The sequence below is a fragment of the Raphanus sativus genome, chromosome 2 (assembly GCF_000801105.2).
Source record: "Raphanus sativus cultivar WK10039 chromosome 2, ASM80110v3, whole genome shotgun sequence".
Classification (NCBI taxonomy): Eukaryota; Viridiplantae; Streptophyta; class Magnoliopsida; order Brassicales; family Brassicaceae; genus Raphanus; species Raphanus sativus.
The window spans coordinates 25407489-25435442 of NC_079512.1; the positions used below are offsets into that span (position 1 = coordinate 25407489).

General features: G+C 34.0%; 5 protein-coding genes and 1 pseudogene across 6 annotated transcripts; 4 read left to right on the forward strand and 2 right to left on the reverse strand.

Moving 5' to 3' along the window:
• The first annotated feature begins 82 nt into the window (after positions 1-82).
• LOC108840578 (uncharacterized) lies at positions 83-3679 on the forward strand. The gene is made up of 5 exons (XM_018613417.2): positions 83-241; positions 335-538; positions 2317-2715; positions 2823-3062; positions 3163-3679. The coding sequence occupies exons 1-5, from the start codon at positions 205-207 to the stop codon at positions 3462-3464; spliced, it is 1182 nt and encodes a 393-aa protein (XP_018468919.1). The 5' UTR covers positions 83-204; the 3' UTR covers positions 3465-3679.
• An 830-nt stretch (positions 3680-4509) lies between these two features.
• LOC108840477 (uncharacterized) lies at positions 4510-6509 on the forward strand. Its single transcript, XM_018613307.2, has 5 exons — positions 4510-4770; positions 4884-5078; positions 5168-5530; positions 5666-5911; positions 6009-6509. Exons 1-5 carry the CDS (start codon positions 4734-4736, stop codon positions 6362-6364), a joined length of 1197 nt encoding a protein of 398 aa, XP_018468809.2. The 5' UTR covers positions 4510-4733; the 3' UTR covers positions 6365-6509.
• Positions 6510-6663: 154 nt separating this feature from the next.
• On the reverse strand, positions 6664-12063 carry LOC108843313 (DNA gyrase subunit B, mitochondrial). 2 transcript variants are annotated; one of them, XM_018616485.2, is made up of 21 exons: positions 11811-12063; positions 11417-11564; positions 11225-11305; positions 11021-11134; positions 10843-10899; positions 10552-10653; positions 10254-10404; positions 10091-10167; positions 9845-9955; positions 9476-9546; positions 9232-9373; positions 8766-8864; positions 8550-8678; positions 8337-8451; positions 8144-8211; positions 7851-7964; positions 7635-7751; positions 7502-7555; positions 7300-7405; positions 7041-7171; positions 6664-6951 (listed from the first exon to the last, which is right to left on the reverse strand). In XM_018616485.2, exons 1-21 carry the CDS (start codon positions 11966-11968, stop codon positions 6883-6885), a joined length of 2214 nt encoding a protein of 737 aa, XP_018471987.2. In that variant the 5' UTR covers positions 11969-12063; the 3' UTR covers positions 6664-6882. The 2 variants fall into 2 exon arrangements, with proteins under 2 accessions (XP_018471987.2, XP_018471986.2); XM_018616484.2 differs by having other exon boundaries at positions 11417-11573.
• Positions 12064-15207: 3144 nt separating this feature from the next.
• On the reverse strand, positions 15208-17022 carry LOC108822756 (alpha carbonic anhydrase 3-like). The gene is made up of 7 exons (XM_018595915.2): positions 16883-17022; positions 16437-16660; positions 16233-16339; positions 16038-16140; positions 15761-15928; positions 15615-15668; positions 15208-15511 (listed from the first exon to the last, which is right to left on the reverse strand). The coding sequence occupies exons 1-7, from the start codon at positions 16944-16946 to the stop codon at positions 15416-15418; spliced, it is 816 nt and encodes a 271-aa protein (XP_018451417.1). The 5' UTR covers positions 16947-17022; the 3' UTR covers positions 15208-15415.
• A 3724-nt stretch (positions 17023-20746) lies between these two features.
• LOC108841240 (protein PHYTOCHROME KINASE SUBSTRATE 4-like) lies at positions 20747-22416 on the forward strand (annotated as a pseudogene).
• Positions 22417-22556: 140 nt separating this feature from the next.
• Positions 22557-23827, forward strand: LOC108825858 (metacaspase-9). Its single transcript, XM_018599216.2, has one exon. It carries the CDS (start codon positions 22714-22716, stop codon positions 23680-23682), a length of 969 nt encoding a protein of 322 aa, XP_018454718.1. The 5' UTR covers positions 22557-22713; the 3' UTR covers positions 23683-23827.
• The last annotated feature ends 4127 nt before the right edge of the window (positions 23828-27954 follow it).

Here is a 27954-nt window from a genome sequence, read left to right on the forward strand (position 1 = left end):
ACAATTATTTTGTTTCCTTTTTTCAAAAGATACTCAATCTAAAATAATTGATTTCTATTGGTTGGTGGGTTCACCAAGGGGATGAACCCAAGAAAAAGTCAAAGAAAACCCCATCTCTCATCCATAGACACGCATTCAAAGGCTCTCATCTAAACCCTAATTTTAGGGAGCGAGAGAAAGTCTCCAATCCTCATCGGCGGAACCATGGGCGAAGAAGGCGAGACCATCGAATTTTACAACGGTAAGATCTCTCTCTCTCCATCTCTTCTTAACCGAAATTTGTTTGTTAGATTTCGATCCGTAGTAAGTTCGTGTACGTATATGCCTTGTCCAGATCACCTGACATACTTCTTCTGGAACGTGGATGACTACCCAGTCCCTGTGGATACAGATGTTAAAACTGTTCGTAGTAATATCGTAGATGCTCTTAATCAAATGGGCTTCTGGGGGAATATGTTCTTCTATGTGAATTCTAAGCAACTCACTTCCAACGAAGTAGAGTTGTTCAAAGCCGCAAATATTCTCTACATACCCGATGGTAAATTCCTCTATCTTTGAAGTAGAGTTGTTCAAAGCTTCTATTTAATTATTACTAGATTTTAACCCGCACGTTCGTGCGGATATATTTATATTTTTTAAATATATTTTATATTATTAAAAATGTTTTAAATATATAATTTCTATTTTAGTGTTATATATTGTATTACTATATCATATTATTGTTTATATTTCTTATTCAGTATTATTAATATATAATGGTTTTTTAAAAAAAATTTACGTTGTTATTGATTTTTATTACTTACTAATATATTTTCGAGTTAGGTAAAATAAAATAAAAATATGAAATACTCAAATAGAGAACCCCATTCAAATTATGTTGTTTTCTTTAATTTAAAATTTTTGCATATAATACATTTTTAAATTTTATTTATTTATATTATAGAAAATAAATATGACTAAAATAATTATATTTACATGTTGTGTTTAAGAAAATATATTTTAACATATCTCATTTTAGTATTTTACGGGATTTATTTATTTTAAATAATATAATCATATTGTTTTAGTAAACTTTATTCATAGTAGTATCTATCATACTATTTTATTAAATTTATTATATAGGATATTTGTTTTGGATGTTATGATATTAAGTTCTATTTTTTTTTAAATTAAGACGTCAAAACATTAGGTTACTTTAAATTTTTACAACATATATAGTTAGTTTTTTTCAGGTACATTTCAAAAAGTTAATCTTTATTATCCATGATTTTGTCTTTTGTAAAATTTGAAATATTATCATTTTGAGTTTGAATATTTATTTTCAAAATAATATATTTTTTCGAGACAACTTTGGAAAATTACACAACTATTTGAGTTTGGAATAATACATGAATTTTGAATTTGTTTTGGTACTACATTACTGTATTATTTTATAAAATATTTGAATTTTTGGTGATATTTTTAATTCTTTTATCAACAAATTTTGTTACAGTTAAAATAAAATAAAATTTATAATTAAAATTTGATTTTTGTCACTAATATTTTAAATGAATTACTGAAATTTCATATTTTACTAATAACATATTTGTAAATAGTATATGAACTAAAGGTTATTATATACTATTATATTTTTGTATATAAACATTTTTAAGCAATATATTGCTAATAGTATCAAAATAAATAAAAAGATAATGTATGGCTGTAAATATAAAATTTTAACTTATGTTAATACATTTATTTTAATATAAAAGTATTATATAGTTTTCGAAGTTTAATCCATTATAATGATGATCAATAATTTATTTAAGTTAAAACATAAAATAATTTTTTTTTGTTAATTTACCTATTTAATATATTTTTAATATTTAATTCATATAGCACTTCTATTTTTATATAATACGGAATATATCATAGAATCTATAAAAAAGTTAGTATAAAGAATTTTTTATTTTCTTTTTTAAAATAAGTTTTAGTTAAATTTACTTATAATAATATTATATTACTAATTTCGAAATATATTAATGTGTTATTTATAAAAAAATATTTAAATTTTAAACTAAGATTTTGTTAGATTCTTTCTCAACAGATTTTATTATAATTAAAAAAATCAAATTTATAGTTGGTTTATTGTTAATATATTTATAGTTGGTTTATTGTTAATACAAATAATCAAATATGTCATATTGACTAATTCTTTAAGTGGTCCTACTATGACTTGTTAATAGTAGATAAAAATAGAATCCTAAATTAATAGATTAGATTATATGCCGAAATAAATTATTTAACTAAACGCTAAATGTTTGATTTATTATGTAGGCACAGATGTTTACCGCGATAAACTGGCTGATGTGCATGATGTGGATACGAGTTTTTATTTGATTCTCTCAACAGGATCTACTCCAGCACAACATAGAAATATTGCACTATTCGTCAAACCAAATAGTGATCCAGATAGTGAGTTACAAAGGGTTCTCAACTGTTTGAAATCGAGGGGTCACAATGTTCTCCTAGTAGAGCTGCCACCTGATGAAGAGTGTCTCCTTAGTGTTGACTCTCTAGTTAAATATTCCCGACTTTTGGGTGGAGGAAAGCCTAGACACAAAAAAGAGTTAACTGATGATGATCTGCGGCCTGTGTATAGCTGGGAATTAAGAGACGAGGATGATGAGTTCGATGATAGCAATTTCTCCAACAAGAAGATGTTAGATTTCTCCGGTAAGACCGTCCCTAATTGTTTGTATGTTTGTTTAAGATTTTATCTGTCATTTTAAAAATTATCAATGGTATTTAACCTCTCTCTCTCTCTCTCTCGCGTTGCGCAGAGCGTATCAGACACCTCAAAGGGATCAACAGGACAGTTATCTTCTGGGACACTGTGGATTGCCCATTCCCTCCTTCGCTCTCTCCTGATCAAATCTTCGACAAGATCAAAACAGCTCTTTGGGAAAGAGGTTATGGTGATTATATTACAATCTGGGCTTATTATGATCACAGGAAATGGTCTCCGGATATGTGTCTGGGTGACAAGACTTGGGCTTCAAGAATCTACTTTCTTCCCGGAGGTGAATTCCACCCTTTTTCTTTTGTATTTGTAATGTAACCTATATATATATATATACATATCTCACTTCCTTTTGTTTTTTTTTTTATTTTAATTTCCAGGGGATGGAGCCTCGAGACGTATCAGAATGTTAAGTGACATGTATCTACTTTCAAGGGACTCTCCTCTGCGCTGTTGTCGAGGAAGTTTGATCCTAGTCTCAGATCATTTCGCAGGTGACCCTTACTACATGGAGTGGTTTCGATTAATGCAGTGGAGAAAATACTATCTTGTCTTGCTAGTTCCGAGTGAGATCAGCAACATATCAGAAAGCCCTGATGAATGGCCACGTTATCTGCTTGATAGTCCTCCCGAAACATCAGAAGAACCTCTTCCCGAAAAGCCTAAACTGGATGCTACCTAAGTAGAGACCTGCCCAGGGCTGATGATACTGGTTATTTTGATGTTGGATCTTGCTTGCTTATGTTAACGATCTTGTTTGCTTCACAAGACCTTTTGTTTAGCCAGATATTTATGTCAAAAACTCTTTGTTTTGTTTGGGTTTACGCTTTTGTTTATTTTAAACTGCAAACTCTGCTGTGATAAACTCTTTTACTTTGTTTCTCTCTTTGTCTTCCATCTCATCCATCGGCTGCACTGTTTAAAGCTTGTGCAAGAAAAAGAGTCTCTTCTTTAACGACAAAGTGCTCATATTGAAATGACTTATATTGCAAAGCATAATCAAGCACTTTCTTCCATCCTTTCACTCTTTTCTCATTTAGTCTATAGGCTCTTCACTAGCTTGAGAGCTACTTTCGAATAGTTCACTGATTTGATTCTCTAGAGAATGAGAGAGTGGGTCGGAACAAGAGTAAGGACCTCGTCCCTAAAAGCATAAACAGGATGCGGCCTAAGAAACACCTGCCAAAGGGTGATGATACTGGTTACGATGTTGGACTAGCTAGCTTATGTTCCGATCTTGCTTCACAAGATCTATTGTTGCAGCCAGATATTTATCTTAAAAACTCTTGTTTTAGTTTGGGTTTATATGGGATGAATGAGTTTTATCATGATTGAAAAGGATGTTATTGATAGTAAAGCTTAGAACCGTTTATATGGAAGAATGATTTTAATGATGGCTATATACCATTTCTCCTTACTACAAGACAACTTTTTTGGGTTATTTATTTATTTATTTACGTAATTAGGTTTATTGAAAAAAATATTATAATGATAGTAGGAAATTAGAGAACTACAGGCAAAATTTGCGGACTAACAAAAACAAATTCTGGACTAGGACGTGTAAATGTAGCTGTAATCGCAATACCAAATAGAAATAGGGAGTGTTTGAAATCGAGGAAACAATGTTCTCGTGCTAGAGCCGCCTTATGGAGAATGTATCTTTTGTATAGAATCGAATGCATGTTTGGACAGCGATTTTAAAACTTTTTAGGGTTTCCCGCAAAAAAAGAAGGTTCCCCGCAAAAAAAGAAAAAAGGAAAGAATGAACAGATCCGTCGGTTGAAACCCTCTGAAATTTTCCTTTTTTGAGATCCAAAGAGCCTATAAAAACATTACAGATAGATAGATCTCTCAGCTAGCCGCAACCTCTCTCATCCGTCCGTGAAGAAAAACATTCTAAGCAAGATCTAAACCCTAGCTAGAAGATCTCCAATTCTCTCCGTAGAACACCATGGGCGAAGACGACGATACCATCGGCTTTGAGGCCTGTAAGATCTCTCTCTCTCTCTCTCCCATCTCTTATCCGAAATTGTTTGTTAGATTTCATCTGATCGATTATAGTTTTTTTTTCTAATTTTTTGGTTTATGCCTTTGTGCGTAGTGAAGCAGACACTGGTGTACTGGAACATAGATGACTACCCAATCCCTGTAGATAGTACCGATGAACTTGATGCTATTTATGGTGATTTCTTACAAGCTCTTGATGTAATGGGCTTTCGCCATGGGTATATCGACGTGTATCTGTATTCTGAGCAAATCAACTGCGAGGCCGCAGTAATTGACTACTTACCCCAAGGTTAAATTCCTCACAACAACACTCTCGCTCGTCGTTTATATTTTAATTATATGTATGTAATCGGAGTTGTTTCTCTGTGTTGTTTGTAGGCAAGTCTTATTCGGCGTTTGCTTACAAAGTGCCGGATATAACTTTCTATATGATTCGTCACGCATCAAGTATTGGACCAGGACCGGTAAATTATTTGGTAATAGCAAAACCAAAAAGGGAGTTGCATAGGGTTCTGCAGTGTTTGCAATCGAGGCGTCACAATGTTCTTATAGTTAAGCCGCCTCCTCCTGATGAAGAATTTCTCTTTAGTCTAGACTCTCTACTTGAGAATACACGTTTTTTAGGTGGAGGAAAGCCTAGATTCAAAGAGTTATATGCTTTTTATGGATGTGAGTATGATATGGAGCATGAAAAGTATGTAACGGTTGAAGAAGATCTCTCCAAGATTGTAGATTTCTCCGGTAAGATCCCCCCCATTCCCCAATTGTTTTGTTTGTTTGTTTTAAGATTTTCTCTCTGTCATTTATTATTATAAATAATTGGTATTTATTTAACCTCTGTCTCTCTCTCTCTCTCTATTGCATTTTATGGCTCAGAGCGCATCCCAACCGTCGAAGGGCCTAGGACAGCCGTCTTCTGGGACGCCGAAGATTTCCCGTTCCCTCCTTCTTCCACTCCTGATGCGATCTACCACTCCATATCATCAGCTCTTGAGGGAATTGGTTCTAGTGATGAGATCACGATCTGGGCTTATCTTGATGATGACAAGAAAGGGACTTGGAGGGATGCCTTACTGGGTGGTGGCAAACCGTGGGCTTCCAGAATCTACTTTCTTCCCGCAGGTGACCATTTCCTCTCTCTCTCTTTTTCCTTTATATTGTACTCTCACTTCCATTTGACAATATATATTTATAATGTATATTTTGTTTCTTTTTCCAGGGGATAAAGCCTCGCGACGTATCAGAATGTTGAATGACATTTATTTATGGAAAAGGGACTCTCCTTACTTTACCTCAAGTTATGAAGCTAGTTTGGTCATATTCGCAGATCAGTTCAAATGTTCCCCCTACTACACCAAGATGCTTAAAACTTTGAATGACATGCGTTACGGTCTCCTCTTAGTCACTCCCACTCTGGACATTTACAATCCAGAAAGCCCCGAATGGCCTGCATTGCTAATAGATAGAGGAGCAGTCTGTTTTCCTGATCAAGCATACATAAATATCCCTGAAGAACCTAGCCCCAAAACGCACCAAGCAGATGCAGCCTCCGCCGCAGAAGAAAGAAACTCTTAAGAAGCTTATCTTAAACTGCAAACTGTAGATTTATACGACCTAGCTCTTTATTTCCTGATCTGAAACATCTTATATCTTATGTAAATTATGTGCATCTCTGCTGTGACCTGAAGAAAATATAAACAATTTTGTGTTGTGCTTACAATTGGTTATCCAGTAAGCAATTCTTAGCTATTTTACTATCTGAAGATGACTTAAAGTTGTTAAACAAATGGAAGACGAAAACTTAGACAATTTCAAAATAAATCTGCGTTTTTGCTGAGTCTTGCATCTTTATAAATGAAACTAGAAGTCACACATGACGAATCTATACTTGCATTTTATTGGGGGCATAGAACTTGAAGAAACTAACGACCGAGTTAAAATGCAATAATAATAAAAATGTCCTGGTGGTGGTTACTTTTGCTTGGCCAGAGGAAGAACTAATATGATGTCTCTTAACTAAAATAATCTAAAATCAAAATATGATGTATCCGACATCTTCTAATGTCCCTTGAACAGCCTCCAGTTGTTCATGTTCATATGTCGAGATGCTGCAGATTGATCCTAGTTGCTGCATTTTTTATGAGTTCTTTCCTGGCATCGACCTGACATCAAAAACAGATCGAAGTTTGTGAATATGTCATCAGTTTTGTTTATTTTTACACAAAAGAATCAAACCAAGTTTGGGACTTACCCGAGCACCCATAAGAGAGGAGAAAGTCATGTTAGCTTCTGCTATGTCATCAACGACTAGTTGCTTTAGAATCCTTGTTTCAGGATTCATCGTTGTTTCCCAAAGCTGCTCAGGCATCATCTCTCCCAAACCTGCAAAAAGAAAAAAAAAAGGTGAATAATATCACCCAACGAGTTCTATAGGTTCTCTCTTCTTACTCATATTATGTGTAAACCAAACAAAGTATGAACTTCTATTTGTTTAAAACATTTTTTTTTACCTTTGAACCTTTGAATGGTGTAGGATGCGTTTGCAGGGAAGCTAGCGGTAACTTTTTTGAGTTCTGCTTCATCATAGCAATAATGTGCTTGTTTTCCCCTCTCAACCTGACCATTTTTCAAGGACAAAACATTTTTTTCTTCGGTTACAAGTTCCTAAATCTAAATCACAAAATATGTTGAAGATCATAAAGTATATATTACCTTGAAAAGAGGTGGAACTCCAACATAGATGCAACCAGCGTCAAACAGGGCTCTCTGTCCAAAGAAACATTCAGTTAAGTTGACAATTGTCTAAGGGACTTTTTTTGGCTTAATCCTATAAACTGGTTTTTACCTGATATCTGAAGAAAAATGTCAACAAAAGTGTGCGGATATGAGCACCATCAACATCTGCATCTGTTAAGATGATAATCTTATGGTACCGCAGATTCTCCATCTTAAAATCTTCTCCCTGTAAACCAAAACAGTTATTGAGTTTTCCACAAACCACCAAAAGACAGGAAAGTGAACAAAAAAAACAAGAGATGGAAAAGGGATTATTATATCACACCTTAACTCCAAGTCCAAGGCCAAGAATTAGATTTTGAATTTCTTCGTTCTTATACATGGCTGCTTCATCCTTTCTTTCAATGTTCAGAATTTTACCTCTCAGTGGAAGTATTGCCTGCATATAATCCATCCATAACATGTGTTACACATCGTAAAACAAAAACACAACACACTGTTTCCAAAGTTCATGTAAATTTAACTTGGCCAATATGATTAAAAAATGGCTGATATCTCGATCACACACCTTTTTTGCGGAATTACACCTTGAAATAGAGGAGGTACAAGTGTGATTACCTGAAAACGTCTGTCACGGCCCTGTTTTGCACTGCCACCAGCAGAATCTCCTTCCACGATGAAAATCTCTGGATACATTGTAAAGATATGTCACTAAACCGAAGTAGCATGGCTTACAAAGTTAACATAGTTAAAGCTGTAAAGTATACGGTTCCTTTTTTAACTTCTCACTTTGAAGGTAAGAATATCATACCAGATTCTTCAGGGTTCGTTGATGAGCAATCAGCCAGTTTCCCAGGAAGTGATGATGACTTCAAAACGCTTTTTGATCTGACCAACTCCCTTGCCCTCTTGGCAGCCAAGGCAGCCTAGATAAAGAACAGATAGTGAGAATGAGGTAAACTTTCATGATAATTTAGATGAAAGTTAGCAACCAACACACGAGCCTTTACAGCAGAAGCGTAACCTTGTAAGCGTTAAGGGATTTGGAGATAATGCTCTCAAGTACATCTGGATGCAGTTCCAAATACTCTGTGAGATACTCCTGAACTGATTGGTCTACAATCTTTCTCACCTCTGGATTTCCTAGTCTTGTCTGCAAGAGGAAGGGAGCGTTATGAGAGACAAATTATACTAGTGACCAGAGATCATTGCTAAAGACAATCATTATGCGATTGAATACCTTTGTTTGACCTTCAAACTCAGGATTAGGAATCTTGACTGACACAATACAGGTCAATCCCTCTCTAACATGTTCTCCACTTAAGTTAATATCCTTCTCCTGAAAGGACAGCCAAAAAGATTTGATTATAATACGTGCTAAAAATAAAAATGAACCTTTAGGAATTGCTCCCTAAACCGCCAACATTCAATTATTAAATTAGTGCCAAAAGCAGGATCTATAACGTACACGTTCTGACGTTCCTACAGTTCTACCACGTTTAAGTACATTGTTCACTGACAGAAACGTGATGCAGTAAACAAGAGCCTACTATACTGTATATATACAGGTTTTTATATTCAGTCAACTTCACCAAAGAAGAGAATAGAGTTCCTTACTTACATCATCTCAGAGAACTCTTTCTAGTTTCAAGCAAGTTATGATCAAGAAAAATAGAAATAAGTTAAACTAGTTACTGATTTCATACCTTAACAGTTTTTGACCTTTTTGCAAGGGCATTAAGGGTCCTTGTTAATGAAGCTTTCACACCTTCGATGTGTGTTCCACCATCAATAGTGCGTATGCTATTGGCGTATCCCAGCATTGTGTCTGAATATGCATCTGAGCACCTGGTACAGAAAAAAAATGTGGCAAATACATAAGATCGAATCACTTTACAATAACCATATAGTATGTACTATGTGCTTTCTTATTTAAAACAAAAAACATACCATTGAAGGGCAACGTCAATGGAGGCACCATTAATCTCTTTCCTGAAGCCCAGCACGTCATGAATCGGATTCTAAACAAGAAACAATTGTCAGCTAATAAGAAAGTAATAAAATAACTATGATAACGGAAACATCAATGCATAAGAGTTCACTTCTGTATAACTTGAGCAAACAACAAATCCGAGAATAGTGGTTACTAGTTAGCATATCTCGCTAGCTTTAGTAGCAGAGAAAGACATTTATATACCAACCACTACATCATCTATCAGATAACCTTTACAAAATTCAAAGTCATGTTAACCTTACTTTTAATAATGAATATGCTTCGTACACCTAAAAAATGTGATTTCGATGTGTAGATTCTCTCACCTTATCAGCATTTAGCCAACTAACATATTCCTTTAATCCACCAGCGTAAAAATATTCAGTAGTTTGGTTCTTCTCAGGATCTTCATCCTCCTTTTTAAGAGTTATGGTAACCTGCACACACAAAGATAAAGAGTGATTTGCTAAGATAAGAAATTATACAACATTAGCAAACGAATTCTTCGTGAAGTAATCAACAATGTATTATCATGTCTTGATGAAAATTTGTATTAGTTAAAGTAAGTTCACCTTTGGATTCAGAAAGGCAAGCTCCCTGATTCGTCCAGCAATGGTGTTATGGTCAAATTCAATAGCAGTTGTGAATACTGAAAAAAAACAGTGCATTCCATAGAGGAAAGACTAATCATCAGATCAAAATTTGGGGAGGGAATAGTAGTGAAGAGTGGAAAACCTTCTTTGTCAGGCCAAAATCTGATGCTTGTCCCTTTGGTCCCCTTTGACTCTAGTGGCAGCTCACTGCGTGTGAGTATGGTTATGGGCTTTCCACGAGAATAACTTTGCTTATGCTCCATCTCGTCCCTCCATACCGTAACCTCTAGGGCCTACAAATCAAACAGATACATTATTCTAACTTTTTTGTAATAATCCAAAGTAGCTTAGGACTCACAAATCACTGAGGGATATAAAGAAGAAAAAAAATTATTTAGAAAAGGAAAGAAGAAGCAATGTGAGTAAAGATTAGAACACACCTCAGACAACGCATTTACAACTGATAAACCCACACCATGTAATCCACCAGACACGCTGTAACCACTACTTGTGCCACCAAACTTGCCTCCTGCATGTAATACCTGCACATGCAACAAACATGGCAATTATATAAATGGCGTGATCAAGTAAGGAATGAACAAAGTGAGACAATTCAAGAGATGTTAATAATAGTATGGTAATGAAGCCCCCAAATAAAATGCAAAACATCAAGTAAAATACAATCATGAATATACAAAAAAAAAAAAAAATCTCTGAATCAGTAGCAATACCGTAAGCACAGTCTCCAGGGAAGATTTTTTAGTAACGGGATGCAAATCCGTGGGTATCTGCACAATGACAAAACGAGGATTCACATTACGAGTTTGCTCTGTAAGAAATCAAAGGCTGATCTTTATTTACAAGGTTAAAAGCTGATAGTATTAGAAAGTGTAACATATCATCACATACCCCACGCCCATCGTCCATAATACTAACTGAACCATCAGCATGCAGAACAACATCAACCTTTGAAGCATAACCAGCTTGAGCCTCATCAATTGCATTGTCCAGTATCTCATAAACCTAGTAAAAAAAAAGAAAGAGATAACATTTAAACAGATCACACCAACAGCCAATAGGGTACAGGGGACTAAAAGGGAGAGAACACTTTACCAGATGGTGCAGACCACGAGTTCCAGTGCTTCCTATATACATCCCTGGTCGTTTTCTCACAGGGTCTAAACCTTCCAGCACCTAATGTATAACAAAATATTGAAGTTAAAAAGAATTGACTTTGAACAGCTAAAGCAACAAAAATGTTGTTCCAAAGTATTCAGCTAAACTGATTTAAAATAGGATTTTTACTTGGATTTGCTCGGAGCTGTAACCCTTAGATGTGGCGCTCTCTTGGAAAGACTCGGTGGATATGGTTGATGACATAAAGGACCTCGATGAAATTGCATTTCTTTGGATTAACCCTTGACTCAAAACCTTGGTTAATTGAACATTTACCCTGAAAATTCTAGGAAAGAAGAACTCAATTAAAACAACCAATTGAATAACAAGGCATTACTAGAATCCCTTAAAGCCATAAGAACACATGACAGTACAAGTAAAGACAATAATCACTCAAAAGCTTAACATGAAGTTACCATCACGAGAGCATTTGGGCAGTTTCAATTAAAGTTCGTATTTTTTTTATCAGCACTGAGAACAAAGTATTGAACAAGTAACTACACGGAGAAGCAAAGGGACCTGCCTAGGACTAAGGGAGGAAAACAGAGGCGAGGAGGAGAGAGATGAGCTGCGACGGTGAAGAGGTGGAGAGAGTGGGTAAGAGAAGAGACGAGGACGAGAAGCCATGAGTCCTGAATAGAGACGAAGATAAGGAGCTCTCTGACGAAGAAGAAGCCCCATCAAGTGTGTGTGTGTAACTCAGAGGTTTTATGTTTCGCCTTTGCGTTTTTTTTTCTTTCTTGTCTTTTTCACGCTCTCGCTCTCGCTCACTCTGTAAAAAGATAAGAACCCTAGAAGTATGTTCCTGTCTGAAATTTAAATAAATAACTAGATTTTGACCCGCCTTTAAAAAGTCGGGTATACTTTTTGTTTTACATTTGTTAAAAATTTTAATTTTTATATTTGTATTTTTAATTATATTTGTATTTTTATTTGTATAATATTTTTCTTAAATGACTAATAAGATGTTTTAATCAATACTAAAAATAAGAACATGATCTATTGATATACAGTATAATCTCTTTAAATTAATATTCGATAAATTAATATACATTAAATATCTCTATAAATTAATATAATTTTATAGTATCAAATTGAGTTTTTGGTTTAGTTAGTATATCAGTAAATTAATAATTTCTATAAATTAATAAAAAATTATAGTTTTTGTGTAGTCCCAACATTATTAATTTATAGAGGTTTCACTATAGTTGTTGTCCAACTATTTGAATGTAATTATTAAAACCTTTTATTAATCATTTAAGAAAAATATTATACAAATAAAAACACAAATATAAAAATTTTTTAAAAAAAAATGTAAAACAAAAAAATATACCCGATTTTTTAAGGACGGATCAGAATCTAGTAATTATATTAAAATAATTAGAGTACACCTATATCAATAGATTATGTTTTTGTTTTAATAATATTGAATAAATTTTGATCCGTCCTTTCAGAGGACGAATATATTTTTAGTTTATATATTTTATAAGAATTTAATTTATTTTTTATATTTGTGTCTTTATTTATAATCATATTTCATATTTGTGTTTTCTTTAATTATATTTGTGTAAACTTTTTTTTAAAATTATTACTAAGAAAAAAGTCTTCAAAATTTCAAAAATTAGATATGGCCGTTGTTGTTAGGTAACGAATAGAAGAGCAAAAATTTGATTCTTGTAATGTTTGTATCTTGCACTATTTGCATGTTTATTTAATTTTAGCTTTTGTTTGATTAAATAAAATAAAGTAGCAGTTACATAAAGTGAAGAAGCGGGGAAGTTAAAAGGTGGTTACATCCATAATATTAATATATATTTTAATTTATTGTTGAAATTTTAAGTTGGACATAACCCCATATCAATTGGACATGTTGAAGAATTAATAGTATTGACTAGATTCTGACCCGCCCTTAAAGGCGGGTATAATTTTTTATTTCACTTTTAAAAATTTAGTTTTAATCTATTTGTTTTTTGTAACCATATTTATTTTTTCTTTGTAATCATATTTATGTATAAATCTTAAACATAATCGATTTTATAAATAATAGCAATTTAAAAATTGATCCGGCAAAATAGCAATTTAAATATGCTCGTATACCCGTTTCTTGATAATCATATTTGTCTAGATTTTAGATATTGACCTGCGGGTATAATGTTGCTTCGTAATTTTTTTTGTTTTTCTTTAAAAAATATGTAACATTTTTCTGTAATTTTTTCTCATATGTTAATTCTTTTTTTAATTTATATGTTTGTGTATAACATTTTTTAATTATTAGTATTAAAACAGTCCTAATATATTAAAATATTCTTAAAATGATTAAGTATCTAAATTAATCTGTTTAATCTTTCAGATTATATATAGCAAATATAATTGCAAATAAAATAAATCAACCTATTTAATATTAAAATCTAATAGGACCCACTTAGACTTGTTACATTTATACTGATCTGTTTGTATCTATCTAAACCTATTAATAATCTAATATGCAATGTAAAATATTTAATCATAATTTAAATTTAGTATACGATTGTTCAAAAAAAAGTATAGAATTTAAATAGACTAATCATAATTTAAATTTAGTATTATTATTATGACTGTTTTAATGAACAGTTTAATATGATCATCAAAAAGAAAAGAATGATACCAAAAAGAGGACTGGTTATTGCTGTATGAAAGAAGCCGTGGACTTTGACACAAAGTGGGTCCTAAAATTAGGGGAATCAAATGGAAGTTATAGATAAAATTAGACATGCTACGTAAAAGAAATAATAAATAACTCCTAAATACAAAAAATGCATAATTGGACACAACCTGATATCAATTGGTCATGCTGAAAAATTAATAGAATAGATTACAAATATTAAGTAAAATAGTAATATTTTAGTTACGTGAAAAAAGTAAATTTTGCCGCCGAGATTCAGAGACTTGATCTGGCTTAAACATGTGGGCTTTATTTTAAAGCCCATATACAGATCAACGGATTTGTGATACTGGGCCGTAAGATTTTTAATATTTTTTTGCTAAATTAGTGACCGCAAGAAAACCATAGATATCTGGGTAATATTGCAAAGCAAGCAAAACTCACGTGGTACATATTTTTGATAACCAAGTATCATGATCCTACTGTAGTGGTCCAGACTAGAGACCGAAGCAAATAAAGACGCTGCCAGGACATCACCATGTGGCTTATCGTGAACAGTTTTCGGTCTCGGACGCTGGAGGACCGCATGTAAATCCACCAATGACCGAGTTCCGAACCTAGATGACGGAACTCACAACCTTGAGCCCTTTACCACCTGAACTAGAAGCTCCGCTTCACGTGGTACATATTATCAAATCTTTAGTGTGTCAACTTGTATGCATGTGCAGATCATGTTATCTTATACACGTATCTTGGATAAAGGTCTACTATAATTCGTAAAACATGTATTTTTCTATGTATGTACCATTTTGGGTATTACTTTATGCATAACATAAATAACATTATTGAATAACTTTGTAGGAGTTTATTTAACATTGTGAAAGTGAGATTTTATGTTGTTCTGTAAAATGACATTAAATGGCTGTTGTACTTGTACCAAAGAAAAGTTAGTAGATTTAAACAACAACAAAAAAAAAATCCAATTTTACTATTTTCAAAGGTAGAAACAATAATTGATCCACGAACATGATCGAGCTTGCTCTAGATCGAAAATAGTAAAATTGTGTAATTTTGTGTAAGTGGGTTTCTAATCAGATTCTTATGTTAGTTTGGGGTTTATTAATATATTTAATTTAAGGAAAAAAAGAGAAGAACAACAACAACAAAAGATTTTTATCAGACTCCCTTCCCTGTGATCTTTTGTAACAATGTGCTTTTCGGGTTTAGTTGAATTCCATAGTTTTGAAACAAGATGTAAAATGTAAAGATATTGAGGTATAAAAAGAACAAAAAACTCATATTATAGTTGAGTATTACATCTCGTTTCTTTGTAATACATGCAGCAAAAGAAAAATAAAATAGTATTATGCATATATAATCAAAAGTATATTTATATTGTAAATATAAAATTAGTAACGGAGCTCAACTTCACGTTCTGAAATTCCTTCTTTGGAAATCAAGACTCGGAGTTGCCTTGGCCTGTTAGACTAATTTAATGCGCTAGCTGATGGAGTGGACTGATCATTTAGATAAACCATACGTTTGTACAGCGGTTGAGCCGGTCTTGCGTTTGCCTCATAGCCCTGATGATCAACAAAACATGTTTAATTAGTTATGTATATATGAAAAAAAAAGACAGTTCAAATTCGTAGTAAATGTTTATGTGAGAGTGTTTTATATTCTTACAGCGCGACGAGCATCGACTAATATATCAATTTGCTGACGTGAAACAGTCCCCACCTGCATATTTAGATAGCAACTCAAAGTTTGAGTCAGTTGATATTATAGATTCTTGGATTCTTGATTTTAACTACTATAGAGGTTAGTACTACCTTGTTGACGATGGTCCAGATGACATCTTCTGTGCAAGGAGGAGTGGTAAGCGATCCTCTATATTCATAGAATTTTGTAAGATCCCATCCGAACTCTCTTGGATCTATCTTTCCTATGCTTGCCTCTCCATGTAGGATGTCAGCTATGGAATTGATCTTGTCCATTATCTGTCGTATTGTGTTTAACCAGCACAAAAACCAATAATAAGCTTGAGAGTTTCGAGTAAAAAGAAAACAAGGGTTATCGTGGTAGATTCGTAGTAAATAAATAATTTACCCGTGAAATGAAAGCATTCGGTTCACCTTCTCTTAAGAGGACTCCAATAACTGCTAAGTGTCCGTCTGCACTTTTATGTACCATGTGAAGTTCCATAGCCAACCTTAAAACAAATCCAGGCTTGATTTTATTAGTTGAGTATATGTAAGTAAATGTTAGGAATGATGTCAACCTTTTCTTTTTTCTTTCTTTTACCTTTGTCCATTGAGGAAATGCTCTGAAGGTGCGTGCCAATGGCTTTGAACCAACTTATAGTCGGTATTATTGATCACGAGCTTCCCTGCGTCTTCTTGCCATGACACCTGATACCCACAACATATCGGTCTTGCATGAGCACTAATTATTAAAATAAAAGAAAAATGTACTCTAGGGTTTCTTTTACGGTTGAATAATAATTACCATGATGTCGTATCCACGGTTCTTAAGAGTGGCTTCTACTGGTTTGTAATATGTCTGAATAAGCGCTGTAGAATTGTGAACTAGTCGAGCTACTTTTGGAGAAAGATTGACTGGTGATTGCCTCTTCCCCACCCCACAAATTTTCCATTCTTTTTTGACACTGCTCCATTTAGATGGATCAGCGTAGGCGCCTGTTACGTAATGAAACTCAGTCTCTGTCTCATCTGCAAAAAAAGATGAGGCGGAAACAAGAGTCAACATGATTCACAAAGTCTTGCATTAATGAAATATTTCATACAAAATGCTCCAAAGATTAACACAACCATTAGATTGTCAACTTATTATACGGTTTAACATCATCGCTAAAATTTCATATCAATTAGTTGAAATCCAAAATGGTAACACAATTATATGACGTTGAAGGCGATAAGCATATTGCGATTTACCAGCTGCTAGAGCTGAAGAAGCAAGAGCAAGACATGTCACAAAAAGGATAATGTTGTTCATCATTTTTTTTTGTTTTTTTTTTTTTTTTGTTTTTTTTTGTTTTTTTTGTTTTTTTGTTTTTTTTTTTTGGTTTTTTGTTTTTTTTTTGTGACAGATCTTTTGTTTTATTAATATTCTTCCTTCTTACATCTCTTATATAGAAATTTATTTCGGCAAATGATGGAGGTCCTCTAAAAACTGAATAATTCAAAGGTTGAGAATTGTCATCGAGCTCAGGTTCTATTTTAATATGTGATAGTCCTCTTCTAGATGGTTTAAATTGGCAAATAAATCTAATCTATTAAAACTGAAGTACAAAAATATAATACCCTTAATTTTCCTAAAAAATTACAACTGAATGCCACTGCTCTTGAACAGTAGTTTTGCACTTTCTTAACCCCCTAAACACTTTCTTATAACACGTTAAATTAAATTATACCAGCCATTTTTTTCTATATTGGTCAATTATTAAATCATAACCGAATTCAATACGCTGGTACACAATCATATCTAAACTACTAAATTAGACCACCACGAAACCTAAACTATTCAAAACCAATACCCAGATTTAATAGTTGACCGACCAGCACATACTTTATATTATTCCAATCCAATACTCCATGAAACCTATGGTTTGTAATAGTTTTTCTTTTAGCTAACCCATCATAAACTAAACCAAATGATTCATAACGAATTCTTAACCATAATCTAATCAATATTCAATTTATGGTTTAATATTTATACACAATCGATACTAAATATGCTAATTTGGCAAATTATGGTTTAGCTATTCTACTATTTAACAAATTAATTGTTTGGCATATTTCCCATCTTTTGTGTACAAAATCTAACTTAAAAATCCTATTTTCCTTCCACAATTCACTACCATTTAAAAAAATTCCTAAAACCACACAATCGTTATTAAACGCCCAAGATCATAACTTAATATTTTGTTTCTTCAATAACAAATCAACAGACTCCTAAATCCAAGCAATCGCTATTACACAAGAGATCATAACTAGATATTTCTTTCTTCGAAATTTTCAATAACAAATCAAAATTTGAGTTACCATTTTAGCCCATCATATACACCCAATCTTGGCCTAATTAATATTTATTTCATTTCGATCCATTTTTTTCTTATTAATAATTATTATTTTGTATATATAATTTTATTTATTCTCTATTTATATTATTCACATCAATATATTTAATATCTTTTTCAAGTTTTGTTGATTTTGAAGTTTAAAAAATAGTTAGAAACGATGTGAATAATGCAAATTGGACTTTTCCAAAAAATAATAAATTTAGCGGTTGCCAAATTGTATTTTATGGGTATTCTTAGATCTATATTATTAAGATTGAAATACAAATTAATTAGGTTTGTTTGAAAATATAAATAACAATTTGAAAAAGATGTTTGTTTGGAAGCTTGGATAGCATTTAAAAAAATAGATTTGTTTGGAAATATGAATAACAGTTTAAAAAGGTTTGTTTGGAAACATGAATATAATATAAAAAAATATAATGTTGTTTGGAGACATAAATATCAATATATAAAGAAAAAAATGAATTTATGTTGTTAAGAAAAATTAGAAATATATTATGTTATGAAAAACTATCTATTTATACCAACTTAAAATATACAAAATGAGCTAATCTAATTATCTAAAAATATCATTTGTATAAAATAATCATAAAAATTCAAAATAATAATTTAATATATCAAAAATTGATTCAAAATATACATATATTCAAAATTTTATTTTTACTATAATATTTTCCAATACCCATTATTAAAAATTGTTTTCAATATATATAAGAAACATACAATACAAAGTCAATTTCATATACCAACTTAAATTATGATTTTTATATTTCACATTAAATTTTAAAAGTATAATATATGAGATTATTTATGTGATAGTACGTATAAAATACTATTAGTTATATGTTTTCTCTGTTTTTAAAGGAAAAAATAGATTGTGAATTGGAGGTGGGCGTTCGGGTACCCATTCGGGTTCGATTCGTGTCTGTTTTGGTTTTGGGTTTTCAGAGTCAAAGATTTTAGTCTCATTACGATATTTCTAAATTTTGGTTCAGATTTGATTCGGATCTTTGCGGGTTCGTTCGGGTTCGGATAACCCATTTAAATTATTTTCTTAATTTATTATATACTTTAAATTTTTAAAAATCGATAAATAAAATAATATATTACATATAAATTTGAATAACGTATGTAAGAATACTTAAACTTAACATATAAATTGGCTTGATTTAAATATTTGGATAGAGAATAAATAATTATTTTAAGTATTTTTAGTCTTTTGAGTATACTTTAACTATTTTAGATATTTACATTTGACTATTTATATATATTTTCAATTATTTAAACCAATTTAAAAGTACATATATATTCTGGATGTTTTTATATACATTAAATCTAAAATAATAATATATATAAGTATGTAAATCTATTTCAAATACATTAGGGTATCCGAAATATTTTCGGTTCGGATCGGATTCGGTTTAAGTTCTCTAAATACCAACTTTGATATTGACATTAAAAACAAATAACAACATATTATATAAAAAAAATATACCCGCACGGGCGTGCGGGTCAAAATCTAGTAACGTATTAATGGAGAAGCCACATGGTACGAATACAGAAAGTAATCACTTTTGAGACTTCTGGGCTCGCAATAAAGCTAAAGTCCTATCAACTAGATTTAATCGGTGGTGGTGGCCTACTGGCGCTTGAAGTAATTAAAAACTCAATACGACGAATTCAGATTCAAACCCCACCGGCCACACAGTTATGGGCTATTACTTTCGATTCATTTAAATGCCCAGGATGAAGTTTATCTTTAGGTTGTATCTCTACTCGAAAATTAGATATGTGTTTTTAATAGATCTGAATTTAACCATTTTCTCACTTTTGAGACTTGTCACCTTCTTTAGGATTTATCTTTGTCTTTGTCTTGTTCCTTAAAAGCATGATATACAAAGAACATATATAAAAGCATATTCAATGATGTATACCCACAATAGGTTCTCTTAAATACATTTTATTAATAAAATAATTATATAATTAAAATTTACTTTAATAAAATAAAATAAACCATTCACAAAAGGACATGTGTGTAGAAGAAAAATTAAAGACAAAGTTAATAGATGTAAGGTATTATATTCAGTGCGGACTTATTTTATACAAAATGACAAACATCAAACTAAAAAACTAGATGGTTTAGTTACATTTTCTTTTCCTTACTACAAGAAATTTAAGCCTTAAATCATATTAGTCAAAAATATATTATTATTTGCTCGTTTATAAAAAATGAGAAAGATCAAACTTTATAACTAGATGGATTAACTAAACCTTTTTAATTAGAAAATTTAACCGTAAACCATTTTAATATTTCTTTATGTTTCATGTTTCAAATTTCAAAATATGTTCTTTAAAAAAAACAATGTTTTATTGAAGTTTTTTATAACAATGATGTGATTCCAAATGCTTTTTAAGTTCAGAGACTAATCACCACGAAATCTGTAAGATCCGTATTTTCTTACTATTTAAGATGTGTTCTGGGAAGTTAAAGGGAATCGAATCCAAAATGGTATTCACAGTTGTGAACCTTTTAACACTAGGTCAAATCCACTCGTTGTTTTATTGCTGTTTATGACTATAAAATCTTAATTATTAGTTGGATTAAGAAAACAAACTCGTATAGGACTAGAAATTCTAACTGTGAGAATGTCGTGTCATTATGAAATAATTAAAAAGAGAAAGATAGAACTTTATCGGACAGAAGAAACTACCTCGCGACACTTCACTCAAGTCCACACGTAGAGAGTTCGAGAGCGACCTTAAACAGAGCGCGCACTTAACTAACTCTGAAGAAAAAAAGAGCTACTGCCAATGGAGCCAGAAGATACTGAGCTAAGCATATTCGAAGCTCGAAGGTACTTTAGGGAAAGCAAAGGCAACGATAGTGATCCAAGGTTCTCTTCAGTTTCATCTGCAAAAGTGTCTTCTTTTACCGTAAGACACACGGCATCCTCTGAAGCTAGCTGGAACAGCCAAACCGGTTTGCTCTCCAACAATAACCGGCAAGGATCGGACCGAGATGGACGTGGAAGCTGCAAGAAAGGATCAAGATGGTCTTCAGACACAAGACTTGTCCCTGTTCAAGTTCCAAGTCGGTTCAGGTCCAAGAAACCAAACCTAGAATCGCAGAACCAAGAACCCGTTCTGACCGAACCTTGTCTAACCGAATCTCTCATCATAATCTATATCTTCGTCGATCCCTTCACTCAGCAGTTTTAGTTTCCCAACTTTGAACGAACCAGCACAAACCATAGGAAACACAAGAGTCCGGTTCTTAACCGAATCGAACCGACTCTGCATCCTGTTAAGAAGAAGAAGCAGCGAGCGATGCTAGCTCCGACCTCTTCGAGATAGAGAGCTTCTCTACTCAACACGCGGCTCGTCTGTCTGCCCCCACACGCAGCTGATCTAGTCAGGAACTCGATAGACGATACCATCACTGAGTATGGTTACGAGCCGAGCGAAGCAAGTGTTACTTGGAGTGCGACAACCGCCGAGCCAGCCTCAACAATGGCTACTAACTTCTCAAGAATCAGTTTGTCACAGTCGGCGCTGGCCTTTAGCATTTGCGATAAGAGATGTTGCATCTGTGTGTCTTAAATCTTTGTACGGTATGCCTTTTCGGTTTAGAAAAAGTATCTTTTCCATATAAATATGTATTCTTATAGGGAAAAGGAAATTAGGTTTTGAGGCTACTATAAATACAGGGTGTAAGAATTTGTAAGACTATTCATTTACACAATAATAAAAAAACTCTAAATAGGTATTTGCCTTAATTTGTTTTGCTCTTTTGCTTTCTTTTAAGTTAATTAGCGTTTGTTCACAGCAAGAACGACGTGCTTACTAGGCTGTCATTGTGAGATAGTGGTTATGGTTAGTGGTGGTCAGCGTTTGCAGCCGCTTAAGAGCGTTAGGTTCAAGGATGATGTCGAGCAAAAGGTATTGTGCAACAATGACAGTTCTAAACTAAGCTTGACGAGTCGTGCAACGTTGAATAAATCTTCGTTTATGATTTAGAAATGGTTTGACTCCATTATCTTTGTTTGTGTGCTGCTTCTCGTGTAATTGCTCTGATTTATTTAAAACATGTGTATTCATGTTTTTGAAGTAAACAAAATCAATGCGTAAATATGACAAGTGAGTTTGGTCATATATAAGTGTGTTCGACTCAAGAAGACTTTGCCGTTGCGTGCACGACGCAATTATGTGGTATCCTTTAAGATTAAGCCAAGTTAGGTGGGTCAATTGTCAATTTATATTTCTTGTCTTGGATAACTAAATGGCTTAGGTATAAATCTTTGAGAAAATGACCTCTGTTTTTACAAGTTCTATATAATTCCAAGTTAACTAACAAAATCAATGTTTAAACTCCTACCACTAGTAGATTACTTACCATCTCAAAAGTTTGGTTTATGGTATAGATTCTTGCTTTAAAGCATTAATAATACACCCAATACTCCTTTAAAATGAAGTGTTCCACACCTTAAAGCAAACAACAAATTAATATACGAACTTGACCAACACTACAAGAAACCTCAAATCATAAATACACACATATTAGCTCAAACGGAGCAGCACTTCAACCGAAAAGCTAATAAACAAAAAAAAAACATATTTTGTGGCCTATAAAGTTGTTTAAATTCCACTCTAAACCCTAACGAATCACATCTAGCTAGAGATTCAATGGATAACCAAGAAGTTGTCAAGAGAAGACTAGCCGTTCTCGTCGGCTGCAACTACCCTAACACAAAGAACGAGCTTCACGGCTGCGTCAACGATGTTTTAGCCATGAAAGAAACTCTTTTAACCCGTTTCGGATTCAAACAAGAAAACATGGAGGTTCTAACGGACGAGCCTGAGTCAAAGCTAAAGCCTACTGGAGCCAACATCAAGGCTGCTTTACGTAGGATGGTGGATAAAGCTCAAACCGGATCTGAAAACGTCTTGTTCTTCCACTATAGTGGCCATGGAACTCGGATTCCTTCGGTTAAACCTGCTCGTCCTTTTAAACAAGACGAAGCTATAGTCCCTTGTGATTTCAATCTCATCACAGATGTTGATTTCAGAGAACTTGTTAATCAACTTCCCAAGGGGACGAGCTTTACCATGATCTCAGATTCTTGCCACAGTGGTGGCCTCATTGACAAGGAGAAAGAACAAATTGGTCCCTTCTCTGGAGTTAGATCTCCGGCCATGGAGACAACGTCGACAATAACATCACGTGCCTTACCCTACAAGGAAGTTCTCGACCACTTGAGTTCTCGTACCGGAATCTCAACTTCAGACATTGGTACACACCTACTCGAGCTCTTTGGTGGCGACGCTGGTCTAAAGTTCCGGCTACCGGCTATGGATTTGATGGATCTTTTGGAGAACATGAAGGCGCGTGAAAGACACGTTGACTCAGGGATACTGTTGAGTGGGTGTCAGGCCGATGAAACGTCTGCTGACGTTGTAAGTGGCGGTGGGAAGGCGTATGGAGCGTTTAGCAACGCGATTCAGACGGTGCTGAAGGAAAACAGAGGTGCCTTGAAGAACAAGGAACTAGTGATAATGGCAAGAGAAGTGCTTGAGAGACTAGGGTTTCAGCAACACCCTTGTCTTTACTGCAGCGACCAGAACGCGGACGCAACGTTTCTGTCTCAACCTTGATTCGATTATATTTAATGAATAAAAGCGTTGTCGTTGTGTTTCTTTTATTTGTGTTGTCGTGTTTGATGTGTATTTTCACTCTTTCAAAGGTGTGTGTGTTCCATAATTAAAAGGAAGAATAAATTGCTACGAATTTAAAACATAATATTTTCTAAAGACATAAAACTAGATCTTAAAGGTGAAAACATAGAATTATCTGACAGTAGATAGTTTTTTTAAAACATGTAATTCTATTATTAATTTTGATAATCGGGGTATGATTCCAAAGATTTTTTAGACCCCATGACTAATTATCACGAAAACTGCAGAATCTACGTTTTTTTACCATTTAAAACGTTTCAAATGGTCGGACTCGAACCAAGATGGCGGTACTCATATGTATGAGTTATTTACCACCAGAACTAAAAGTCTTGGTTAATTATATATTAATTTATATAAAGAACTCTAAGATCATAACAATTTTACCATTCATTTACACATAAGATTTGTTATCAGTTATGTTGACTAGTCGTCCATCGGATCTCAATGCGAATAACACCGTTTCTTGAATTGATAAAATTGATATGTTGGTATTTTCGGTTAATCCTTCCATTGAAGACAACATCGTCTGGACCAATCTCAGATCTATGTGGAAAGATTGGGTGTCACATGACACCCTTTAAAACTGAATAAATACATATATATTTGTATGAAAAAACAATTAATCATCACTAGTTTTGTTGGTAAAGTTATCCATGTGACATATCTAAATCCAGTTTCAAATTCCCCAAAACTTTTTAACCTCTTAAATTTGATAATTTGACACATGTAAAACTAATTTCAGGATTCACCATTGAATAAGGAATGGCAAGAGACACAACCACAGTACCAACAACACTATAGACGACACCAAAGCAGCAATGTACGGCAACTATCTTCATCAACACAGATGCAGCTAGGATACAAAAACTGCACGGTTAACATGGATCTTCTATGACAACACCGAGAAGCAACTTCGACAAGGGAGCACTATAGAGGATTGGGTGAGTTCACCACTTACTGCAGAGGGGATAGCTATAGGAAGACTCTCTCTCTTTTTTTTGTAAAAAAAAATCATTAATTCAGATCTAAAATGTTTCAACGATTACAACCGGAGATATACTCGACGGTATGATGAACAACAATAACAGTAGTACAATAAAACATGGGATAGAAGTGTTAAAAGGAGAAACTTGTTCAAAGTAAAGAGAACAACATATAATTTTCACTTGAATCCTAGAAACCACAGTTAGAAAGAGTTTTAAATAGTTTAAAACGACGTTGAAATATCCTAGTGAAAGGGATTTGGAGGAGTTCAACACCAGCTTAAACACTGGAAAATGATTCACCTCTCACAGAGAGGGAAAGTACGGAAGAGTCTCTCTCAACCGCAATATCAGCAGTAACTTCAACAAATCTCACTGAAGTGACTAGGTGAATCTCAAACGACGGTGAGACAGACAGTGAAGCATAGGTATCAATAGTATCAAAAGGCCTTAATTGCCTGGATTTGACACGAACACTTTTAAAAAATGAACTTGATGCTGGCTCCAGTTCCATATATGAATTTGACGCTGACTTGATATGGATGAGCTCATCGGAGGAAGGAGCTGATGGATGCAGACGAGATTGTTTGAACAATCTGACGAAGCGGACAGCTTCACTTCCATGGAGACTCTGAGAACAATGAAGTTTGGCGACAGAGAAGACATTAAATTAGTCATGCACTTCCGAACAACATCTGAGCAACCAATCAACAAAATCAACCAAATTGAGAGAGCATGAGCCAATGATGGGTGAAGGGCAGAGAGAATTAGGTGGTGGAGGTTTGAACACTACGTCGGGACTTCGTTCTAGATGTGTACTCGAAAGGTTCTTTCGGTTTGGTGATGCGATGATACATACCAGCGGAGGAGTTAGCACACAAATGACCAAAACTCTTCCTAGGTAAGGAAGGAGAGAGACTTGCGGTGGTGAGACCATTTCAGTCGTTAGAGGAGGATACGGATCTGGTCGATGAAGCTTAACTCCGTTGAAACCTCAAAAAGGTAAGACTGTCTCAATGTTGGGATAGAAGTGTTAAAAGGAGAAACTTGTTCAAAGTAAAGAGAACAACATATAATTTTCACTTGAATCCTAGAAACCACAGTTAGAAAAAGCTTTAAATAGTTTAAAACGACGTTGAAATACCCTAGTGAAAGGGATTTGGAGGAGTTCAACACCAGCTTAAACACTGGAAAATGATTCACCTCTCACAGAGAGGGAAAGTACGGAAGAGTCTCTCTCAACCGCAATATCAGCAGTAACTTCAACAAATCTCACTGAAGTGACTAGGTGAATCTCAAAAGACGGTGAGGCAGACAGTGAAGCATATGTATCAGTAGTATCAAAAGGCCTTAATTGCCTGGATTTGACACGAACACTTTAAAAAAATGAACTTGATGCTGGCTCCAGTTCCATATATGAATTTGACGCTGACAGGCTTGATATGGATGAGCTCATCGGAGGAAGGAGCTGATGGATGCAGACGAGATTGTGAACAATCTGAAGAAGGGGACAGCTTCACTTCCATGGAGACTCTGAGAATAATGAAGTTTGGCGACAGAGCAGACATTAAATTAGTCCTGCACTTCCGAACAACATCTGAGCAACCAATCAACAAAATCAACCAAATTGAGAGAGCATGAGCCAATGATGGGTGAAGGGCAGAGAGAATTAGGTGGTGGAGGTTTAAACACTATGTCGGGACTTCGTTCTAGATGTGTACTCGAAAGCTTCTTCCGGTTTGGTGATGCGATGATACAGACCAGCGGAGGAGTTAGCACACAAATGACCGAAACTCTTCCTAGGTAAGGAAGGAGAGAGACTTGTGGTGGTGAGACCATTTCAGTCGTTAGAGGAGGATACGGATCTGGTCTATGAAGCTTAACTCCGTTGAAACCTCAAAAAGATAAGACTGTCTCAATGTTGGATGGGAAATTGGAAGCAGGAAGACCGGTGAGACATCTAGTGATGCTTAGCGAGTGACGACGGTGGGAAGTGGTTGCAGACAGAGGTTTTGGCAAGAAAGGGTGAGCAGAGGAAGCGGCACGGAAAGCTTGAGCTTGAGTGACGCGGCGGAGGAAGCTACGGAGCAGGGATGAGCCACCAGAATCGAACATAACGAAGAGCCAGGAAATGAGAAGAGCCGCGCGTGAGAAGGAGAAGCGGTGACACCGGAGAGCTATGCCGCCGCCGACATCAAAGAACATCGCTTTGAGACGGCGCCTCGAAGTGCGGGCCAAGGAGAAAAGCGTGAGCTAGAGGAAGGCCCTCTCTAAAGCAGCAGCACAAAGCTACAACAACATTGAACTCAGATCAGACGCTCGGGTTCTAATCCGGGCTATCAATGGACGAGACCAACTCAAAGATTTTTTTTGGAATTCTTCAGGATATCCATAACTTGTCATTTTCCACCTTTATTTTTCGCATATCTCTCGCAATGACAATACTACAGCCGACAACTTCGATAAGAGGACTCTGTCGAATTTTTTATAGCCAAGTCAAATAAAAAAGAAAAAAAAAGATCCGCCATCGGGCCATTGTATATATCACACTATGACATACAGTACAATAACTTGATGAAGATTGTACTATGATTAGATGGCTACCATAAGTTTATTTTCCACCATGTGATTGTGTCCTTTGCGTTTATCGGTACAATATGATTCTACGTGTTTTATTCTTCACGGTCATCATTTTGGCATGGTTAAATTTTATAATAAACCGACTATTTATAATAGAAAAATCCATCCGAAACAAGTTAACCGATCAGTCGACTACAGATTTCTATAAATTTTCTTTTTTGGATCAACAACAGATTTCTATAAATTTATTTCCTAGTTTATACTAATAGATAGTTTAGTAAGTTTTATAAGAATTGTTTTTTTTTTTTACAAATTTGAAAACCTATACCTATGTAAATTATTTCTTAAATTTTGGGAGCCATATGCTAATATTTCACTTATCTATGATCAGTCTGTATGCAATAGCATATATATTTTGCATTTTTATCATTTGTAATAAAAAAATAAAGAAAAAAACCTAGACATCACTTCTTGAGTTGATGTAAAATATAATAATCTCCTATATATTAATATTATTACAACATGTTTTCGTAACCACATGTTATCATTAAAATAATTTTTAGAATTCTTAGAAAAATAAGCTGATCCGTATAAATATATATTATACTTTGTATTAATATATGTGACA

What these genes read in the sequence shown, in the direction of transcription:
- LOC108822756 (XM_018595915.2), bottom strand. Translation starts at nt 16,946, where the DNA reads ATGATGAACAACATTATCCTTTTTGTGACATGTCTTGCTCTTGCTTCT. An exon ending in CGAATGCTTTCATTTCACGG is followed by an intron (nt 15,929 to 16,037) that starts GTAAATTATTTA and finishes ACAATACGACAG; the next exon opens with ATAATGGACAAGATCAATTC. An exon ending in TAGTCGATGCTCGTCGCGCT is followed by an intron (nt 15,512 to 15,614) that starts GTAAGAATATAA and finishes GTTGATCATCAG; the next exon opens with GGCTATGAGGCAAACGCAAG.
- LOC108825858 (XM_018599216.2), top strand. Translation starts at nt 22,714, where the DNA reads ATGGATAACCAAGAAGTTGTCAAGAGAAGACTAGCCGTTCTCGTCGGC.
- LOC108843313 (XM_018616484.2), bottom strand. Translation starts at nt 11,968, where the DNA reads ATGGGGCTTCTTCTTCGTCAGAGAGCTCCTTATCTTCGTCTCTATTCA. An exon ending in AATCCCTTAACGCTTACAAG is followed by an intron (nt 8,452 to 8,549) that starts GTTACGCTTCTG and finishes TTCTTTATCTAG; the next exon opens with GCTGCCTTGGCTGCCAAGAG. An exon ending in GAGTTCCACCTCTTTTCAAG is followed by an intron (nt 7,406 to 7,501) that starts GTAATATATACT and finishes AAAAATGGTCAG; the next exon opens with GTTGAGAGGGGAAAACAAGC.
- LOC108840477 (XM_018613307.2), top strand. Translation starts at nt 4,734, where the DNA reads ATGGGCGAAGACGACGATACCATCGGCTTTGAGGCCT. An exon ending in AATTGACTACTTACCCCAAG is followed by an intron (nt 5,079 to 5,167) that starts GTTAAATTCCTC and finishes TGTTGTTTGTAG; the next exon opens with GCAAGTCTTATTCGGCGTTT. An exon ending in AATCTACTTTCTTCCCGCAG is followed by an intron (nt 5,912 to 6,008) that starts GTGACCATTTCC and finishes TTCTTTTTCCAG; the next exon opens with GGGATAAAGCCTCGCGACGT.
- LOC108840578 (XM_018613417.2), top strand. Translation starts at nt 205, where the DNA reads ATGGGCGAAGAAGGCGAGACCATCGAATTTTACAACG. An exon ending in GAAGATGTTAGATTTCTCCG is followed by an intron (nt 2,716 to 2,822) that starts GTAAGACCGTCC and finishes CGCGTTGCGCAG; the next exon opens with AGCGTATCAGACACCTCAAA. An exon ending in AATCTACTTTCTTCCCGGAG is followed by an intron (nt 3,063 to 3,162) that starts GTGAATTCCACC and finishes TTTAATTTCCAG; the next exon opens with GGGATGGAGCCTCGAGACGT.